General features: G+C 40.9%; 2 protein-coding genes across 2 annotated transcripts; one reads left to right on the forward strand and one right to left on the reverse strand.

Moving 5' to 3' along the window:
• Positions 1-566: 566 nt before the first annotated feature.
• Positions 567-3352, forward strand: LOC147850696 (uncharacterized). The gene has a single exon (XM_087335427.1). The coding sequence runs from the start codon at positions 874-876 to the stop codon at positions 2782-2784; it is 1911 nt and encodes a 636-aa protein (XP_087191553.1). The 5' UTR covers positions 567-873; the 3' UTR covers positions 2785-3352.
• Positions 3353-13181: 9829 nt separating this feature from the next.
• LOC147850697 (uncharacterized) lies at positions 13182-21288 on the reverse strand. The gene is made up of 13 exons (XM_087335589.1): positions 21154-21288; positions 19627-19767; positions 19408-19524; positions 19239-19323; positions 18968-19076; positions 18786-18853; positions 18498-18626; positions 17300-18423; positions 14865-15062; positions 14487-14547; positions 14265-14378; positions 14023-14136; positions 13182-13935 (listed from the first exon to the last, which is right to left on the reverse strand). Exons 1-13 carry the CDS (start codon positions 21249-21251, stop codon positions 13840-13842), a joined length of 2454 nt encoding a protein of 817 aa, XP_087191715.1. The 5' UTR covers positions 21252-21288; the 3' UTR covers positions 13182-13839.
• Between the last annotated feature and the right edge of the window lie 282 nt (positions 21289-21570).

Genomic DNA, 21570 nt, shown 5'->3' on the forward strand with positions numbered 1-21570 from the left:
CAAATACAAAAATACAATTACAAATACAACTACAAAATACAGATATAAATACGAATACAAATTCAAAAATACAAAAATATAATTACAATTACAACTACAAAATACAGATACAAATATGAATACAAGTACAAATACAAAAAACAAAAAACAAAAATAGAAATAGAAAAAAGAAAAAAAAGGGATCAATAACAGAATCAGAAACAGAAAGTAAAAATAAATAAAATTAAAGCAAAACAAATATAAAGAAAATCTGAGAGTATATATTAAGAAATCAGATTTCCCATTTAAAACGTATTATTATTATTATTATTTTTTCTGGTGGATTTCCATTTTAATTTTTTTCGGCTAAAATCAGCGTGAGGGTCCTAATTTGGGGGCCGTGAGAGAATTCTGAGCCGTCGGATCGGAGGGCCGGGAGATGGACGGCAGAGATCCGATGCGACCGGGAGACCGGCCACGTGGCAAGTGGACCGGCTCCGCCGGTCATCCCCTACCCGAGGTTCTTCCTCCTCCTGTGCGAAGCTGCTATTTCTGCGTAAACTCTCTGCATATCCGCCATCGCCGACCTTCTTCTTCTTCTTCTTCTTTCTTCTTTCTTCTTTCTTCTTCTGAATCGTTCCTGATCTAATCTCTGAGTCCAAATCATTCTTCTTCTCAATCGTTTCTTCATTTGATTTCGCCATAGCTCGCCCTTCTTCGAGCTTTTCCTGTCATAACTCTTCTCTCTCTCTCTCTCTCTCTCTCTGTGTCTCTGTGCCGCCATAGCTTTTCTATGAGATATCGCCGACAGGCACAGCGACAGACCAACACAGAGAGAAAGCAAGACTTTTTCTTAAGGTCCCAGTGACCGACCGACCAACCGACCGATCGACCATGACAGAAGCCAACGCTCTGCTGCAGGGCTTCATCTCCCCATGCCCCGCTCAGTTTAAAGAGTTCCTGAGCGACTCCACTGTGACCACTAATCAGAAGAACGACTCTTCGTCGTCGCAATCCCTGCAAGAAGCAGGGAAGGTTGCATTGTTCAGTAAAGACGCGTCGCAGGAAGAAGTGAATAAGTCGGAGGAGAAGATCAATGGAATAATCAAGGATGTGTTGGAGCAGGTCTCCACGAAAGATAATACGAATGAGGAAGGATCGAGCGAGAATATGGTCGCGGATCATCTCTCTGATCGAATATGTATCGGCAGAAGCATCAACGATGAGGAGGAGGGGGAGGAGGAGGGGGAGGATGGAGACGATGATCCTATGGGAGAGCAGCTTCCATGGAAGCTTGAGTTGAGCACCAATCCTTCGTGCTTTCACCAGAAGGCGTCTCAGGGTTCCTCAGAGAATCACACATGCGACGAGAAGCTGGAGACCACCGCCTCGTACAGGCAAGGGAATTGGCTCTTGAATGAGATCTTGATCCTGCTCGAAGCCAAAGCGAAGGAGGAGGAAGAATCCATGGGAGAGAGCAGGAGATCGAGGCCCTGCGCAGACGACAAGTGGAAGAATGTGTCGGAGTACTGCAAAGCCAGGGGCGTGTACAGAACGAAAGAGCAATGCAGGATCAAATGGGACAACATGATGCCGGATTTCAGGAAGATCAGGGACTACGAGGAGGCCAGGGAGCCGAGCAGCGCGCAGTCCTACTTCGACATGGAAGCTTGGGAGAGGAGGGCCAAGATCCTGCCGAGCAACATGGATATGGTGGTGTATCAGAAGATCGCGGGTATCTTGTCGAGCAAGCCGTGCAGGGAGAGGGGGGGGAGCCTGAGCGGGCTGAAGAGGGAAGCTCGCGAGAAGAAGATGGCGATGGTGGCTCTGTCGCCTGCAGAGGACGGAGGGGCGGCTGCGAAGGATCATCATCAGACAGGAGGAGGAGGAGGAGGTCTAGGCCTGGTGGCGGACCTGGTGGGGAAGCACATCGCCGCCGCTTCTTCCTCGAGGAAGAGGCGGCGGAGGAGGGCTTCAGCTCAGCAGGCGGCGGCGGCGGCGGCGCCATCGCTGGATCAGGCGGATATGGCGGCTCTCAGAGAAGCCAAGGCCATGCGGATGGAGCTCATGGTGGCCACTCCGGTCAAGGAGCCGGACTGCAGGCATGACTCCTCCACAGAGGACGATGACACCATGATGACCACGATGACGATGATGCCAGGTCAAGGTCAAGGATTAGGTCAAGGCCATGGCCGTGGTCAAGGTCAAGGTCAAGGTCTAGATGGACTAGGTCAAAGAGGGAATATTCATGCAGGATCAGGGCCGTATCTATTCGCGGAGAGATCGAACCTCCCTGCTCATGGCAATGGGGCAGCCATGGCCACGCCTGGCAGTATTCCTCCTGCTCAGAGGCTTCTTCGGCTGGAGGCGGCGGCGGCTGCGGGCTTCCAGCCTCCCGCACAGGGATTGCTAGAGCATGCCAATGGATCGAGCCCCTGCCTCGAATCCATACGGTCCGCTGCCGCCGGACCTCCTGCAGAGAACGATCACCACCACCACCATAGCCACCATAACCACCATCATCAAGCTCCATCACGGATCGAGATGATGATCGGCGGCAGCGATGGCATCCTCGGACGGAGCACCAGCCATTCCTCGTCCCATCATCATCATCATCATCAGCTGCTTGGGCTGATCGAAGACCGCAAGGAGGCCCGGCATCGGGAGCTCATGGCCCTCGAGCGCGAGAAGCTCACCGTCTTTAAAGAGGCAAGCTTCACCATAGCCAACACCATGGCCAATGCCATGACCATGTTCTCTAAAGTGGCCGAAGAGCTCCTCCTCCTGCGCCGCCGCCCCCGATAAGCTCCTCCACCTCCAATCCTATTCTTCAAATTTTATTTTTTTTGGGTCCTTGTGAAAGAAAGAATTTGGTGGTTTTATGTTACATAGCTCCTCCTCCTTTTTAATTATTTACACTCCCCCTCCCCCCCCTTCCGTCATCGTCAGTACTAGAGCTAGTTGATTCCGACAGTTTTGGAAACTATATGGATATGGCCAAAGAAAGATCCAATCCACTCAGTACTGGAGTTAGTCGATTCCCAACAGTTTTGGAAAATATATGGAGTATGGATGAAAAGAAGATCAAGTCCAGTCAGTACTAGAGTTAGTTGATTCCAACAGTTTTGGAAAATATATGGATATGGCCGAAAAAAGATCCCCGCTTTACAATCGATCAATCAATCAATCAATGGAACCTACCCTTTAGAAAGGATTTTGGGTTTGGATTTGAGATATCATCCTGAGAAATGCAAGGGATGATGATGATGGTGCCTTTTGTTTTATTACAAATCCAATTCAAAATATATCATGATGGTGCCTTTTGTTTATCAGGAATCCAATTCAAAATATATATCTTAACTTTTAAATACTATCTATTTGTTCTGCGCGTAAGGAGCACATTGTCATGTGATTCTCTCCCGTGCAAAACCCTGCTTGTTTGTTAACATTACATGATATATTTTGTTAATTCTCTCGTTCATGGTCATCATCGGATTGATTTGACATCTGTGGTAACGTTGATAATGTTGGGGTTTGATTTGACATCTTTGGTAACGTTGATAATGTTGTGGATTGATTGAACCTTAAGATTTGTTTGTTAATAATGTTGTGGATTGATCGAACTGCAAGACCTGTTTGTTGGACCTCAAGATCTCCTTACTATGAGAGTATGCAATGATGTTCATATAACTGAACACTGTCATCTGGACATATCTGGAGAACCTCCATGATTTTGCTGACTGTCGCAGGATTCTCATTAAGGAGGATAATAGATAATTATTTATATGCTCTGGACAGTTTTTGTCTTGGTCAGGCTACTTAGCTATCACATGAAAACATCATATAGCTTACAACATTTTATGCCTCAAAAGATTTTTGTGTGGTATGATATGGTTGATTGATGAGTGCATATATCTTAGAATGGAGATTTTGTAATCAGAAAATGTTTAATTGCAACCCCGAATTGTTTTCCAAATTGTAATTGGGAAATGATCGATTGGTAATTATAACCCAATTATAAAGTCAGCATAATCGCTGTCGAAGAGAATGAGTAGCTTAATTTTGCTGATAGAAAGAGGATTAATGTTGATAAACTATATAAAGCCCAACGGTTTTCATTCTCCTTCAAACCATTAAAAAACAAGTCTATATTCAAAGGGGTTGTAAGTTATAAATCAAATGCAGTCTTCCAGTTGTCAAGTCAAACACGAAATGCGAAGGAAATAAATAAACCATGTAAGGAAGAAGCAGGCTCACAAATAGCTGTGTAAATGATGATAATATTACATGAATATCAACTAGAGGCAGATAGGCTCAGAAATAAGCCCTTCACAATTATTACCATAAATTATATATGAAGTACATAATTTGTTGCTTGTATAATTCACAGGAGACTGAATTGAATTGAGTTGAATGATTTCACAAGGGCTTCATGAATGAATATGTATGCGAGTGGGGAATTGGGTATGTTTTTTGTGATATTAGAAATATTAAAACCATTTTCATCGTGTTGGATAAGCAGGGAGCAAAGGTAGTGAGTGCAGTTTATTAATGACCGAGAGATATATGTAGAAGTAAGTTGAACAACCTTTATAGAAACAATTGCTCGAGCATTGGGAACACCCTTTATAGATGAAGAGCTCGATCAGAAGGCAACTACATCCAAATGTTTAGGGTCTAGGGTTTAGGGTTTACCTAGCTCTATGAAGGACAAACATTAGAACTACTACATAAACGAATTGTAACATCATCTTTTTAGCATTGAGAGCGATATCATTTTATCATCTCTCCAGAGGAGCGTGCTCAAAGAAGTATTCGAAAACAGTATGCATGCGAGGGTGAAAATATCAATCTTTAAGTTGATGAGTGCCAAGAAAGAAAGAAAGAAAGAAAGAAAGAAAGATATATTAACGTCTTCTAAGGCCAAAATTGGCCCATGAGACAAATGGTGTACAACAAAAATGGGATATTTACCCATTCATCGAAAGTAAAAATAAAAATAAGATAAAATAGAGTTTAAGCTAAATAGTTCTAAGAAAACAACAAACATGTTCTATATAAAAAACATGTTCTACAATGAGAATGATTCTATACTAGGCCTAATTTCATTTCCATCCAAGTCTCTCGAAGAGAAGCGGGGGGTCAAAGGGTTGCCATGATGTGGATGTGGCCCGTGGTCCCCATGTAAGAGGTACCCCAACCATAGCTTCGAGTCGGCGTAGCTCACGTTCCCTTATCTTCTTAATCTTTTCTACTCCACGTTGACTTGTGTTGAAGCCCAACATCCGAGGACGTTTGGTTGCTCTTTGTATTTCTGCTTCCTCAAGGGAGAGGCCGAGCGGCATAAGTGTATCCACATTCATCGTCTCCCCATGTTCCTGAAAAATTACACTAGGTACATGTTGATGAGTAGTAAAAGGGTTATGATTAACACTTTGTAATTTATCCTCCCTATGTTGTTTTAGCTCTAAGATATACCTACCTAGTCTCTTTACACTCGGGGTATCTAATAGTTTGGAGAGGGTGGGAGAGGGTCCTAGTATGTCTTGGTATTCCGCCCGTATCTCGGCATAAGTTGGGCACTTGCATGTGAAGTGATACTCATCCTCTATCTCTATGTGGCATAACCTACATAGCCTTTCCTCTCTAGGGACTCTATTAGCTCGACCATTCTCAATCTCAAGTTGGTGAGATGATATCCTAAGTTGTCCAATGGCCACCCTTAGTGCATTTGATAAGAAAGTATCTAGGTATCTTGGTCGTGTAATAAACCCTAACTTAGAGAAGTGCAAGAAGTGTTCCTTATAGTACACCATTTTAGATGGGAGTGGCTCTCGTGGGGTGATCCATTTGTATCGAGTGTAGATTTGCCATATGTCTTGGCGTATCACTTTATTACGATCTTCACGAGAGATTAAAGTTTGATCAGTCCCATGGTTGTACTTAAGGGGAGGTAGGTTATTAATGTCTATGCCATTTGCAAATAACCAACTCACCACAATGCTATACCAAGAGTTGGTGTCTCCAGACACATGTAAGGATCGGGATGCCTCAAAGGCTCGACGGGATATCCTATCTTGTGGTTGACTATGTATCCGATGAATAAAAGCTACCACTTGAAAGAGTGCTTCTACTAACATCGGGGGTAGGCTAAACTCCGCTCTAATAATGTCATGTGGTACTGTCGATTTGCTTCGGAGTTGACGTGATAACATCACCACTAAAGGTCTCTCCAATTGCGTCCACATGAAAGATGGTAGACCTGGAGCCCATACTACTGATGCATACATGAGGGACGGGGTCACTAATGAGTCGAAAAGCCATCCCTTAGTCCGTGGCTCTTGAAAGTATGCTTGGTGGCATTGTCTCTCTAAGAGTGAGAGGGATGCATATCCTCTCGTTAGCCTATCTTTGGCTGCCTGGGTCATCGAGAATTTACCTGAGCGAGCACTAAAAGTGACTCCCAAGTATACATAAGATCCCACCACCTCAACTAGTTTATGAGAGAGGATGAGGTGACATTTACTCCTAACTCTGGACGATGTATGAAAGATAAGGACTTTAGTTTTCGCTAGATTCACTACCAGTCCTCGTTGTGTACAAAAGTCATCTAGGGCATTAAGATGCTTTTGTAGGTCGTGTTCCGACTCCGAGAGCAAGACAATGTCGTCTGCGTAGAGTAAGAGACTAACTTGCGTATCCCCAATAGCCACTCCTTTGCCTCCCTTACGAGCAATAAAATCAGTGATCTCATCAATGTAGATCCCAAAAAGAGTCGGTGATAGGGGGCAACCCTGTTTTACACCAATGGTGCTAGTGAAACAATCGGATAGGCCACCTGGGCATCTTACGCGCCCATAGACTTGCTCATATAGGGCATAAATGGCCCAAATCATGTCATTTGGTATCTCCAAGCTCTTAAGTCTATCAAACAACCTCTCCCTAGGAACTGTATCAAAGGCTTTGCGAAAGTCCACAAAGCAACAATATAGTTTCTTCTTACGAGCCTTTGTTTGGTCAATTAAGCACCTAAGTGTAAAGATGTGGTCAATAGTGGAGAAGGCTCGTCTAAAGCCAGCCTGCTCAGGTGCTCGAAGACTTAATGTTTCCATATAATCACTGAGCTCCGCTTCCATTACTGCACCATATAGTTTAGCAAGCGTATGACCTATCATAATGGTCCTATATGTATTTGGGTCCATTGGGTCCCCTCCTTTATGTATAGGGGCCACAGTGTTCATGGCCCATTGTGGTGGAAAACCCTCGGCGAGGGCGCGGTTGAAGATTAGAGTGAGAAGGGGAGCTAGGCACTCTCGAGCATATATGATGTGCTCGGCTCGCAATCCTGTGTGGTCCATGGATTTCCTATGTTGTAATTTTTTTATGACCTTCGTGACCCTAGAGGTCGTGAAAAGTGTCCCCATGGTAGGTCGAGGTGTGGAGGGCATTGGAATGGGTGGTTGGTTCGGGACATGGTAGAGTCTCTCGGTATATGTGTGCCAAATATTGGGATCCTCGATGGGTGTTTGTGGTCTCGGTTCCCGTAGTCTCTTCCATGCAAGGGCACAATCCCTACTCATGAGCATATGGTAGAGTTCCCAATATTGGGATGCTTCCCAAGCTCGTCTTTTACGACGTGTCATCTTGCGCATCTCTTTTCGAGCCTGTACTAAGGAGATAGTACCACTGAGTCGCGATACTTTAAGTTGTCTATACAACTCTCTACAATCCTCGTCATACCACTTGTTTTGTGGCATAGACCCTATTCTACTATGATTGGAGTCTTTCGTGTATGGGAAGCTACTAGTGGCGGCTGAGTGAAGGATGTGTGTGAGTTCTGTAGTGAGGTTCTCTAAAGGCAAGGAAGAATCAAACGAGGAAAGATGGGCTTGAACATGTCGAGAGTAGATGTCCGCGAGCTCATGCGTGAAATGTATTATAGTGTGATGGGTTGGTTTACTAGAGTTGGTGGTGTGGGAGGTGTCATATTTTAGCTCAAAGTATAGGAAGGTATGGTCTGCCCCAATGGGGCATGGGGCCACCCGGAAGGAGCTAACCATGTGGGTAGCTTCAGGGCGTCCTATTAGATAATCAACGGTGCTTTCCCCTCCTCCATGTGGGAAACATGTGAGCTCTTCCGAGCCCGGCCACTTGGCTAAGCCATTATATATGATCATCTGGTGTCGGCTTCCAAGTTCAAGCAGATGATGGCCAAAGCTTGTGGCATCCGCACCTTGATCCTTCGATGTACGTGTTATGCCTAAGGCTAAAGGGTCGACATTCACCATTTCTAGGTTTCTATCCATCTGAAATATTGTGCATTGTCGGGACTGGGTTCTCGCATTGAAATCTCCTACCAGGAAGACTTCCCCTTGAGAAGAATATCGGATTATGTCATCCGACAAAGGTTCGTATGGAGAAGGCCCATGTGGCGTTCCTTCATCAACTATACTCGCCTCTCCAGCCATATTGTAGCGGGACCCTTTCGGGGGGAAGTAACAAACTGCGATAAATATCACCTGATCCTTACTAGTGAGGACTTTCACCCACATAAAACGGGCTTCTGGGTCTGACTTTAGTATTTCTATCCTATTATTTATCTCTTTCCGAAATAATATCGCAACCCCCCCAGACCCTCTAGTAGTGTGTCGACGTGAGGTTTGTCTAAAGACAGATTCCCAACGAAAACCGTCAACTCGTGGCAGTCCTCGATTTGGGCTTTGATGTGTTTCTACTACAAAAAGTATATCAGATACTTTCAAAATCTCCTCTAGACGGCCAGGATGTGTCCAAAGTGCGCCGTTACAGTTCCATAAAGTGATCCTAAGTTTATTATCTGTCACATGGGCCACACGCCGTCAATTGGCGGCACGATCATTTATTATGACACGTCCGTCCCGGTAGAAAGCACGATGCCCCTCTTTACGAGCTTGTATGACTCGCGGCATACAAGTTTTACGATGCTCAATTTGCATCTTGGTCAAGTCTTCATCGAGGTAGATAGGCTCCCCGCCCAAGCCTCGAAGAATTGGTCTTTTTTTAAAAAAGGCGATTCTAGATTCTGAGTCCTTATGAAGGACTAAAGCTCTTTTCCTAGTTGTGTCACGCCCTACCCTCCAGGTTTTAGTGATTGGTAGGGCTTCGTACCCTAACATTTTCCCTAATGTTTGTGCATCTTCATCCGGAGATGCCCCTTCCTTGAGCCCAGTAACTCGTACATTTAGGCGTCGAGCTTGACGCATTTTTTCTTCCTCGAGGGTAGTGTTTACAATGTTTTCATCCTTTAGTTCTTTTTTAATATTACGTTTTACTACATCAACCCACCCAGTTTTAGCTAATTCCATATCACTTTTAACCTCTTCTTTAACCTTTTTTATCTCGTCCTTAATATCCTCTAGGGAAGATATTTCACCATCTTCCCTAGATATCTCGAGGTCCTTAACTTGTTTTCGGAGATTCACATTGTCTACCTTAAGTTTCGCTATTTCCGCAAAAAGTAGTTCTATTTCTTCCTTATCTTTTTGTTTTTCAACTTCAATTTCTTTCGCCCATTTTTCAAATTTTACTAACCGGATTTTTCAAATTTTACTAACCGGAAGTACCATGTCTCAAATGGGAAATGGAGGGGGGGGGGGGGGGGGGGAGGTAAATAGGAACCTCACTAAATAAGGTAGCCGCAAAAAGGAAAGTTTTGAACACACCACTTGTTCCAAACGAGGTCTCTAAAATATAACCTTATTTCAAAGTTCGCAAACAAGAAGGAAAGACAAACATAATGGGGTATTGTGAGCAAATGGAAAAACAAGCATGATTTTTGTTCTTAGTGGGTGCACTCCTTGTGGAAAGTGTATATTTGAGCCATACCCACTTGTAGTTTTCAATAAGATGAAAGCCGTTCACCATTAAAACATTATACCCCCCACAAATAAATGGAGTGCATGCTTTGATTCTAGGCTTCAAGCCTGTTCGAAATCGTATTACCTTTTGGAGAGCCAATGCAACCAAAGTGATACTTGTGGATGGGAAACAAAACTAATGTTGTTCAATGCAATGGTAACTCAAGTATTGCTTTATGGAGTAGAAGTATGGGGTGGCACCATCTCTCTTAATGCATCGAATGAGATTGAGAAAATTCAAAATATGTTCTCAAGGAGGAAATTAGGAGATAAATGCACTGCCTCTTACCAGGTTATGCTCTTGGAAACCGGTGTTCGACCGATAGAAATATTGACACTCCAAAGAGTATATAGATACATTACAAAGGTCAAGAATATGCCGAATCATCGATTACCACATCTTGCTTGGAATGTTGGATGTAAGCTACAAAAGAATCGTAAGAGTAAAATTCTCTCATCCGGTCTCATCCGGTTGGGTTGTTGACATAAGGAAATGGTTTAGAAGATGGGGTGTGGATGATCTTTTAGAGCTTTCGGGTGATACTATGCAGTATGTAATGATTGAGGAAAGGCTGGTGGAATCATTAAGGATGATGTGAGAATATGCTAAGAGGACAAAGTTAGAATACTACATTGCAAATGTCAACCCTAAATGTTGGTCTCAATATAAAGCAAGAATACCTATTGATCTTATCCAACCTTATCTCATTACCAATATGAGTAGTAATGCTTGCAGAGTCCGTACACTACTTCACACTCGATCTAACAAGTTAGGTATTGCAGTTGCATCATGGTATCAAAATGTAATGAATTTGAAGGCATGTAAAGTATGCAATGAAGGCATGGTAGAGGATGAATGTCACTTGCTCTTCACATGCTTGGCATACAGTGCAATTTGTTCAAGATATGCTGACATACTAAGAGGGAGTGATAGCTTAAGTGCCATACTTAAGACACCACCTAGAAGGTTGAGCTCATATGTGTATGCTTTATTCACGCATAGAGACTTTTTACTTCAATGTATGAATACCCCTTTTTAGGAAGGACACGCATATCAAGAACACATGTATAAATTGGCCCCTTTATGGACGATAAAAATTCTAATTCTAAGACATAGCATTAACAATTACGTGATTGTTTAATGACTTATTCTAGCCAGAGCAAAAAATACATAACATTAAGATTTGAGTGTGACAGTATACACTAGCAATTATTTGCGTGACCTAATGTCTATACACTCCTCTATACAAAGGTACTTGTGCACCATGTTAGCATACACAAGCTTTCTAAACATGGATATGTTTACATACATTGTTGAACACCTTTGCATACAATGCTCCCATATACACTACACACACATAACCATATCTCCATTTACTCATAAACACGCACACAATCAATCCTACACGGACCTTTTACGCAACACATGCACAACACACACACACACACACACACACACACACACACACACACACACACACACACACACACATTCATGCATGAAGCCTCTTACACATGTTTTACATACAACCTTTTGTGGTGGTTGCTTTGTTTTTGGAAGGTCCAATACCATATTATTTTGTTGGAGACTCAACTTTGTTCATAGGAAAAGGCAAAGACACTGTTATTTATTCTATGATGAGTGATAATGGACATTTAGAATCCTAAGGAAGTGGTTATTGGACGTTCTCTTTCGTGCTTAGAATCATCATAGAGAAAAGCAAATTGAACCCATTCTAGTTGGGCTAACTTTGAAGTTCATAATCTATTTTATTCGTCGTATTCAACCAACTCCCACACTTTCCTAAAAGTCGGACCAAAAGTGTTCTTTTTCCATATAATAACCAATTTTGTAATTCTTCTAGGAAAAATTATATGTAACGAAACCTCTTTTTTGCTTGATGAAAGGACAATGGTTATATAGGGTAAATCATGAATCCATTTTTTAGACATAATTTTTTTATTTTTAGCTTCATTCTCAAAAAGTGATAAACCTTTTCAAACTCATGTATTTTGTGTTTTCTTATTGGTCATGCCTTGCCCAAATTTGGCCATGTTTTAAAGTTCTTAATGACAAGAAATGCCTTTTTACCATGTACTCTCTTGTAAATGATGGTTTGAATTTTCTTATTATCAAGGATGACGTTGGCAAACTCACATGATAGGAAGCTTTGCCAAATAACCAAATTCACATTATAGGAAGCCACATATGGATTGCTCAAATATGTTATTGAATAATATGATTTACATTGTTTGGTGGTAACTTTATTTTACTCCATGCTCTATGAGTATTTATTCGTATTGTTAGAAAAAATGCATTTGCATTCCTCACGGGTGATTACCTATGTTTTTATGGAATACCATTATCATTAAATACAAGGAATGATGCTAAATACCATTATCGTTTCAGGAAATCCTCCAAACTTATCTAGCATTCACAATGTTTTATGTTGTGTACAAACAAAGCAAAACACAAATTTACAAAGGACACAATAGAAAAACTAGAAAGAGATCCCAAGTATATGGATGCTTACTAAGATGATCTCACTAATCATATGGTCAAAGGCTCCTAATGTAACCTTTTGGTGTCTAGGACAAACAAGTTAAACACCAAAACAGACAATTGTAATATTTGCATAGATGTGAAACAACATAGAAGACTGCCACATGGTCTCACGGTCTCTTACCAACTCCAAAATTTAAGCCGGGGATTGCCCTAACCTTGTTTCTAGACCAACAATTGGTAATTTGTTGTGTGATATTCTAGTTATAGTCAGAATGCATGGTGCATGGCTGTTGCTTTAAGATATAAGGGTTTTGGTTGAATCGACTTTCTGTTCATATTTGGTTGAACTCACTTTCCATTGGCCATGGAGGCAGATGGAACATCTGCCCCAGAAGGGACATGAAACAAATCCAATTAGCATGTAACACCATTTCACAGTTTGACACCGATCACTTATGTTATAGAGGTTTACCATGTATACATAACTACACAGTTTTTGGTACTCCTAAAATACATGATTGCGAATGCTACAAACACATAGTAAAATGTGGAATCTGGACAGTAGGTTCCTTTTCTCACGAGTTTTCACTTGTCTCAAAGGCTTGACATTACAAAACAAGAGAAAAATATCTATAACATTACTCACTGAGGTTTGACATAACACATATCAGATTGAGACCAGAGAAAAACCAATCATTGGGATATCTGATAACAGTTTCTTGTAACTCCTAAAGATTGATTGAGACGCAGCAACAAAACTTCATTTGAAGCAATTTCCAACTATAGGGTAAAGCAGAGACGTTAAAGGATTTGCAATTGACATTAATGAGAGCTGCGATTGATTGTACATTAAATTTTGATTTAATATTACATACAAGAGCTCGGTCACTTCACTTAAGAGACCTCATGTACTTCAGAGATATAACATGAAAATTAGACTTGTAATATTTACAACAGAATCAGAATAATCCTAAAAACACCACCCTATGTATATATATATATATATATATATAAAGACAAGAACAGCTTATAAAACCCTTTACTGAACCCAGTGGTTAATAAATATGGAGCTTTGACATTCTCAAACATCGAGAAATTCCAAAATATGTTGGACTTTGCCCGAAGGGAGGGTGTAGACCCCTGAGAAGGATTGAGATAAGTTGTATCCTCATTCAGATCAATTCTGCAACTTACACAGATCCTAATTGGAGGATCAAGGCAAGCTCTATACCCATTCAGCATATCCCAATCTAGTTTAGAGATAACTAGTGTACATTTAAGACCCCGCAAATGAATCTCCTTGAGACAGATACCATTTCTCTGACCTGAAGATGTTGGCTTCAAGATCTTAACCTCAGCTTTCAGGTTCAATGGTGAACACAAATTGCTGTATTTCATACAAGAACCCAAATATACTTGCCACATAAATAGGGGACAAAATGAATTCCATCAAAAGCTTTAACCAGAATCATTAAAATTGTGATCCTCAAATGTTCTGAAGGCTCCAGATGCCCTATCATATCGCTCATGTCTGAAAATTCGTAGTCGGCCTTCCTACAAAACTCAAAAAACAGTGTGTTGATGTGTTTTAAGCTAGTGCTGCACGAAGTTCAACCCTAAAAGCAAAATAATGTCACTAACCTTAGTACCATACACAAACCCTCCCCCAACTATGGGGTGAAAACAAGCAACATTGACTTCATCCTCTGCACTTGGAAGCACTTTCACAAGCTCCATATCAGAAACTCTGTATACCTGTTGTGTCAAAGATGATCATATTATATGTATGTATGAATTATTGCTAGTTTAGTCGCTTTGTTGAGATTTATTCGTTACTAATAAGAAGAGAACTTAGTTGAACAATGGTAAGCAAAAAATCAAACCTCTAAGATTGTAAAGGTTGGAACTGTTGTTGTCCCCCTTAATACAAAATTCCTTAAAAGGGAGATGTGTCTCCGGCCATATGCTAATAAAATATGGTCAGAGGCAGGGGAAAACTGTACAGAATACACCATACCATGAAAAATTAATATTTTGAACCTTCAATTCTTAACCGATAATAACACATGTTACAAAGGGGATAGAACACAACATTGCAAACAGACCTGAATGGAGGTAAGACAATGAGCAGCTCTTATAGCTCGGGATGCAAGCACTTGTCCGAACCTAGGAAAAAAGGGAAAACTATTCTCATCCTTCATCTCAAGTAGAAAATAGAAGACTTACGGAAAAAAACTGAAATACTCCTGTGCATTTTCATTATATTTTCCCAAATGCTCCTAAGTTGTCCCCCTTCCCAAATGCCCTTGGTCAACCCCATTCTAGCAAGCAATCATAAATGGTGAGTTTAGCCCTGTTTCATCTGCTCCAGAGGATGACCATGGCAATCTAGGAAAAACTGAAAACCTTGGAGCATTTGGGAAGAAGAACTCACGTATTTCAGAGTTTTTCCCTTAAATTAGTGAAGTACTAAGGAAACTTACGTGGCCTTTTCCAAGGAATATACTCTAAGTTCATATATAACATGCTGAGCTGAAATTGGATGGCGAGTTGGAGAGGTCCCTGCTGAAGTTGTCTGCGGTCTTAAATAAAATGGTGCATCTGAATCAGGTGTAGGTAATACACATGCCACACATGCAGCTAAAAACCGGCCACATGGTGAGAAGTGGGCACCCATTTCACTGCAATGAAACATAATGCAATGCTTTCATCATACAGAAATTTCTGCTTCATAAAGTACTAAACCACAACATATCTACGTTAGAGAATCTAAACTTCACACATATATCCCTTCATAGTATCAAAACCCATTATTATATGCACATAATAGGGAAATATAACACTAACACATTTTTATTACCACCGCCACTCTAAGAGGCAACCTATTATTCTTTTACAATCCTCGTCCAGGGATAAGCTATTCTTTACAGTTCTATTTAAATTGATAAACTATATGATATTTATTGTTCCCTCTTTTGGAAAACAGGGCTATATATCAACTGTGTTAAAAAACCATCAGAATTATTAAGCATCCAAATTCTCATGATATATGCTCCGGCACTACATAGTTCATATTTTAGAAAACAGAGCTGGAATAACCAATGTCTCATAAAATAGGTCGTTGTATGTGTGTAAATGAGGCCTTTTTGCAACACCAGTGTATCATGACATGGGAAAAATGTGGAGGGTCACACTTCACACATTATACTACATATGTTGCACCTAACTACAAAACCATATTCTCCACCAAACACATCAATACATGTTAGAACCCATTCTGTTGTTTGCATCCGAACCATTGTTTCCATGCAACTTAGCTCACATGCACTGCGATATGAGATGGGGCGTTGGGGGACAATTGATGAGAGTTGTTGACTATGCGCATTTTGCCCAAAACAAGTTTGGTAGTCAGAGTATCACAGTTTGATACAATGCTCTCTCTGCCTTTGATCACATTCAACTATGGTTTCCACAAATCTTCGACCAAACCCAACCCTTGCATGAATTTCTCTCAATTGCAACATTCATCAGTAAAGTTCTTGAACATCGAGAGCCGCTGCTCACTTTCACACGTATAATGTGAAATGTAATATTTTTTGGTCTCATAGGTCCTATACATGAATGCCTCTAGAAGAAGAATCTGCCAATTGTGTCATCAAGGAGAGAATCTGAAGAGCAATATGTTTGTCAATATAGTGCCTTCTATGAAATAAGAGGGAGATACCATTGTCCCTTTAAACAAAACAAGGCTTTGGCCCACTACCCAAGGTAATGGAATATGATGACCAAAGGTGCCTAGAACTTTTCTTGCTAGAATGCCAAAGAGACATGTAAAAGTTTTTGAAGGACAACAATACAGCCACACAAGCTCACAAGGCTTTGGCCCACTACACAAGGTAATGGAATATGAGGACCAACAATGCCTAGGACTTTTCTTGCTAGAACTCAAAAGACACAGGGAAAAGTTGTCGAAGGACAACAACTTTCTTTGGCCTCATCAATCCCACTAAGGCTACAAGTCAATAAAGGGCTACACAAATGGGGTCCCGACCACGAGATAACAAAGGGATTACAATAGATCGAGCAATAGCAATTTGTTGTGCACTTAGGACCTGGCCCCTGGACCACAATCTCACCACCCTTGTCATTGACAAATAAAGGCCATTATCTCCCACCATCGCAGGTGCTTCCCTCGCTTTGGAGACGTCTCCATTCTGAATCGACTTATGCTAGAGATCTTTTGAAGACAAAATTACAATATATCGTACTTGAGAATCATATATGTGTCAATAACAAGATTTTTTTTATCTTAATTACTTTTCTTTTGTTTGCTTAGTAATATTTATTTATTTTGATTTGTTCTCAAAGATGAGACAACACTCCCTCTCTCCCCCTCCCTCTCCATCCCCCCCCCCCCCCTCCTCTCCCCTTATTTTGGAAGTAGTGAATTTGTCGGGTAACAAAAAACTTTGCCTTGAACTCTTTGATCATGACAAAATAGCCTGATGAAAAAACATGAGAGATCTGTTTGGAAATTCCAGCACTGCCTAGAGATATTTTGTACTGCCTCGACTAAATAAAAGTGGTACATCACTATTTCCAAGTACATTAAGGAGAGAGTGTTGCTTTACCACAAGGACTCTAGCTAGTTTTCTACTAGCGCAGAATTGAGAAGGGTAGATGAGGTTCAAGCCAGTTAAGAAATCAAGGTGTGGAACTTTTTTAGAAGTAGAATTCAGCTATGAGAGGGAGATATTTCATCCTTTATTTCACTACCTAGTCATGAAGTCCTGGTTCAGTGATAAAGTTTACTTTCCAAGCTAAATCATTTAGGCTTGATGCTTTACCAATCCTAGTACCAATAAGTACCATTCATTTACTAATACAATCTGGTTGGTGAAAAAGAAAACAACACTACCTGCATAGCACTGCATGTGGGATTGTCAGTCGGCATGTCTCTGGATCAAGAACTCCAGTTGGATTCTTCATATTGTGGGGCCAAATTCGTAGCTTTACTGTACATGGTAACTCTGCAGCAGCAGTAGCCGCCGCTATTGAAAGTTGAGGTGCATTTTCTGATGCAATCATACCTATACTAGGGTCCCTACTAGCAAAACCATGAAGAATTCCCACATGTACAGAAGTAGCTCCTCCACTGGAACCAGAATTCAGCGATACTCTGGAAGCATTTCCTCTTGGAGCATTAACTAATCTGTTTCCATTTCTAGCAATAGATGGGGTTACCTCAGCACCCTGATTTGCCTCTTGATGATGTTGAAGACCTCTTGCTTCAACAGAAACGTTAGGAACAGCAAATATACCATGCTGACTACGTAACATTGGTTGCACAAATTCCGCCTGGGTTTGACCCATGACCCAACCCTGCAAGAATGGCAATTCCCAGCCTGGTGAATCACCTCCAACATTAAATGAAGACTGGGGAATATTATCTCCGACCAACACCTGAACATTAAAATTGCTCCACAAATTTATCCCATCAATCTGTCTCTCCTCTAGAATCGTTGGCAAGTTCACTCCGAGCAATGAATCACTTGTTTCACTTCTTGGCAATATCCCAAGAAAATTGTGGTTATTATTTCCAGCAGCAGAAGTTCCAGGATTTCTCCTATGAGAGCCATCAGCTACGGCTTCTTCTTTGCCAGCCCTATGAAGCATATCTACACTAGATCCCATATCCCTAGTGTCTTCTCGCATATATGGGATGTCATTAATAGCTTCATGTTCTGTTGCTGACACATCCATGGGTGTAGCCTCAGAGTTGATGCCAGTTATGTCATCCATCACTGGAATATGATGCATAACCCTAGTGTTCTCTTGGGCTGGTTGGATATCATTATCACTAACCCATGTAGAAGATGGCAAAGGGATCTCGCTATTTGCAGCATTGGTATATTCAGACTTCTGTACATTGGCAAATGGCTGCTGGACTGGTGTTCGAAAAAATGCAGGAAGGGGATATTGAATATAACCTGCTGAAGTTGCAACAGTCATAGGGCAATCAGGGGTATCTAATCCAATTACCTGTAAAATGAGCAGCATAATTGTCAAAGTGATCTCAAGGTTGAGGATTGTGGGTTTATCAACATTATACTGACCTCCGCAGTAAGCAAAAGGGGAGCGCCATGGGGATGGAAATGCACAGCACGGAGAGAGCGGCGTGTTCTCAGTACAATCACAGGAGATGCTGAATCCTCTGCATGTCTATTGTATTGCCATATGTAAAGCTGAGGAAAACACATGAACAATTACTATGCAAGGAAATAATAATAATAATAATAATAATAATAATAATAATAATAATAATAATAGAAAAGGTGTGTTGGTTAACAAAACATAGAAAACAAAAAGAAAAAATAGATCTAGCACTAGTTCACAACTGATACCTTATGACCTGAAGCAACGGCCAGCAAATTTCCTTGAGCATGAAATGCAATTGAGGCAATGGGCCGAACTGAAATAAATGGAGTACATAATCCACAATAAATAACAGATATATTGATTTCAAATAATCAATAATAAACGACAGATGTGGATATTGAACCATTTCAAAGGCATAGAATCTTACGAAAATCATGTGAGGCAATACATTGAGCAGTATCAGAATTCCATATCTTCACTTCATTATCAAGGCTTCCACTAGCCAGTATATCTGATCTGCTGGGATGAAACCGCACCTAAAGCGTGAAATATATATTAAGAACGTGCTTGAGACCTTGTATTATCTTATATTATTTTCTACCTTGCTCTTCAGTTATAAAAGTCCAACAAGGAATGATGAAATGAAAATGATTGTAATCTCGAGCAGGAACGCATAATGAGTTCATAATTTCACTCACCACCCAGGGTGTTCGTCGATGACCACAGAGTGTCTTAAGGCATACGCCTGTTTCGCAACAAAAAAGCTTAACAGTATGATCGCCACTGTAGCATCAAAATTTGACTAGTAAAAATGATGGATAATGTCATATTATTATTGACGTTATTCAACTACTCAAAAAATCGTACTGTGTTGATGCGAGTATAGTTCCATCAGGGCTGAATGCTGCAGCTATTGTGGAACGTGGAGCTGGCTGTAGGGCGCAATACTTTGCTGTACAATTCTTCAGTGACTCTGCCTCCAACCTGGGATAATAACATTAAATAGTATCTCACATTAAAAAAAGAATGCAAATACACATGAACGCCGTAATGTATTGACTGCAGAAAAGGCAAACAATCATTTACCATGCAACCAATGCATGTTTTGCACTGACAAATTCATTCCTTTGCCGACATGTAGCTGATTCACCCCACAACTTTCTGAAACCCTGCCTAGAAACAGGAGCCACCTCTCTCCACAAAATATGTAGAGTTACATTTCCCGTCCTATAAAGAAATACGCAGTAACATTAAAACATAATTAAGTAAATCGGCAAAATTTAGCTATATAACGCCAGTTGCTTTGTTTGATATACGAAAAAAACATAAGTGTAGAGACAACTGTGTAAGGAATGTCATTTCCTACTAATACACTATTTATTTTGTTACTTTATAAAAAATTCATCCCTCCCATCTTAATAGCAACATTCCCTGCTATTAAGATGGTAATGACTATTGACGAAACCCATGAAGTAAGCCAAACAGTTACAGTACTCATTAAATTTAATGGAGCCATGAGAAATTAACAGCCAATGTACTAAAACAGACGATGAATTCAAGAAAGCAAAACCAGATCTAACAAAATTGAGAAACATGGTGATTCTAGAAAAGTTGGATAGTACAATTTGATGGATCTACTAGGTAGGGATCGGCAACGGTTCGGTTTAGGCTTAGCCGGTTTGGCCTGATCCAAGCCAAACCGGCTAAGCCTAAACCGTTTACGGGATCTCAAACCTGAACCGAATTCTCTCAGATGATCCACTATATACTCTATAGTATACATTGTACAAGCTCTCCCTCCCACTCTCTCTCACATCTGGTCTCGACTCTCTCCCTCTCTCTCTCTCCCCCCTCTGTGTAGTCTCTCTCTCTCTCCTCTCTGTGTAGTTTCTCTCTCTTTCTCTCTCTCTCCCCTCTGTGTAGTCTCTCTCTCTCTCCCCCTCTCTCTAAAGTTTATAAACAGCTTAGCCGGCTTGAACCGGTTTGGCAAGGCTCAAACTGAGCCAAGCCGAGCCGCTAAGCCACTTTAAGCCGGCTAAGCCAAACGGTTTAGGCTTGAGCCGAGATGTTGCCGATCCCTACTACTAAGGCAAAAGACATTGCATTCAAAAACACTGCAAAAGTTTAATGGGGGCAAGCACTCAATCATTCTACAAGAGCTGAGTGTTGTGCAAATATGTTGAGGTTGGATTTGATAAAACCGAACATTTATGCATTTCGTAGACCTTATGTTTTGTGTGAAACTAAATTTTAAGTCCACTATGTAATGCATATGAAAAAGTGTTACATATGTTAGGTATTCCATTGTTTTGCTTCATTAATTATGTCGTGTAATAGCTAGAGCAAATCACCATGCCTTTGGTGGCCACTATGGACCCCATATTGTGAATCAATAACGTGATTCACATACATGAGTGCAAGATGCATTTTTCATAACCAAGCTGCATCTTCTGTATAACCATAGACCTAGCTCTTACAAATAAATGACAAATATATTAAAATATATTTATGCATAGATATACTGACATATAGATGCACTGAAATGAATTTCCTGGAAACATAAAATAGCTATAAAAAAGTGCATGAATTGAGAAAGCAATATGAATAACTTACGAATGCCTTCTTCCAGAATACAGATGCTGATGAGATGATGATTCATCTTGAAAGTTTGAAGAACCGGTCCTTGAATGGTACTCAGCAGAGGGCTTCATAACGTCTGAATTTCTTTCTTGGTAGTTATTTCCTATGCGTGCACTAAAAGATTTGCAATGTCTGGTTTAAGTGATAAATCATTACCATATGAATGTCCAAAACACAGCATCAGAAGATTAAAACCTACTCAATTTCAAAACGCAACCTCACAGGTACCTCTCATCGGTTGCTTAATAATAGCAAATTTTAGGTCATGAGAACAGGGGTACTTTGAGCAGCAACAAAGATATAAAGCATATCCTTTTTCGCAGCACTCTTAGAAATTGGAATAAAAGCTAGAATGCAAACTCTCAACGAACAATTCTCTATTCTTTATCA

This window comes from Azolla caroliniana, unplaced genomic scaffold (genome assembly GCF_043228905.1).
Source record: "Azolla caroliniana isolate FFs.n. ecotype wild unplaced genomic scaffold, voAzoCaro1.0.p SCAF_20, whole genome shotgun sequence".
Taxonomy (NCBI): domain Eukaryota; kingdom Viridiplantae; phylum Streptophyta; class Polypodiopsida; order Salviniales; family Salviniaceae; genus Azolla; species Azolla caroliniana.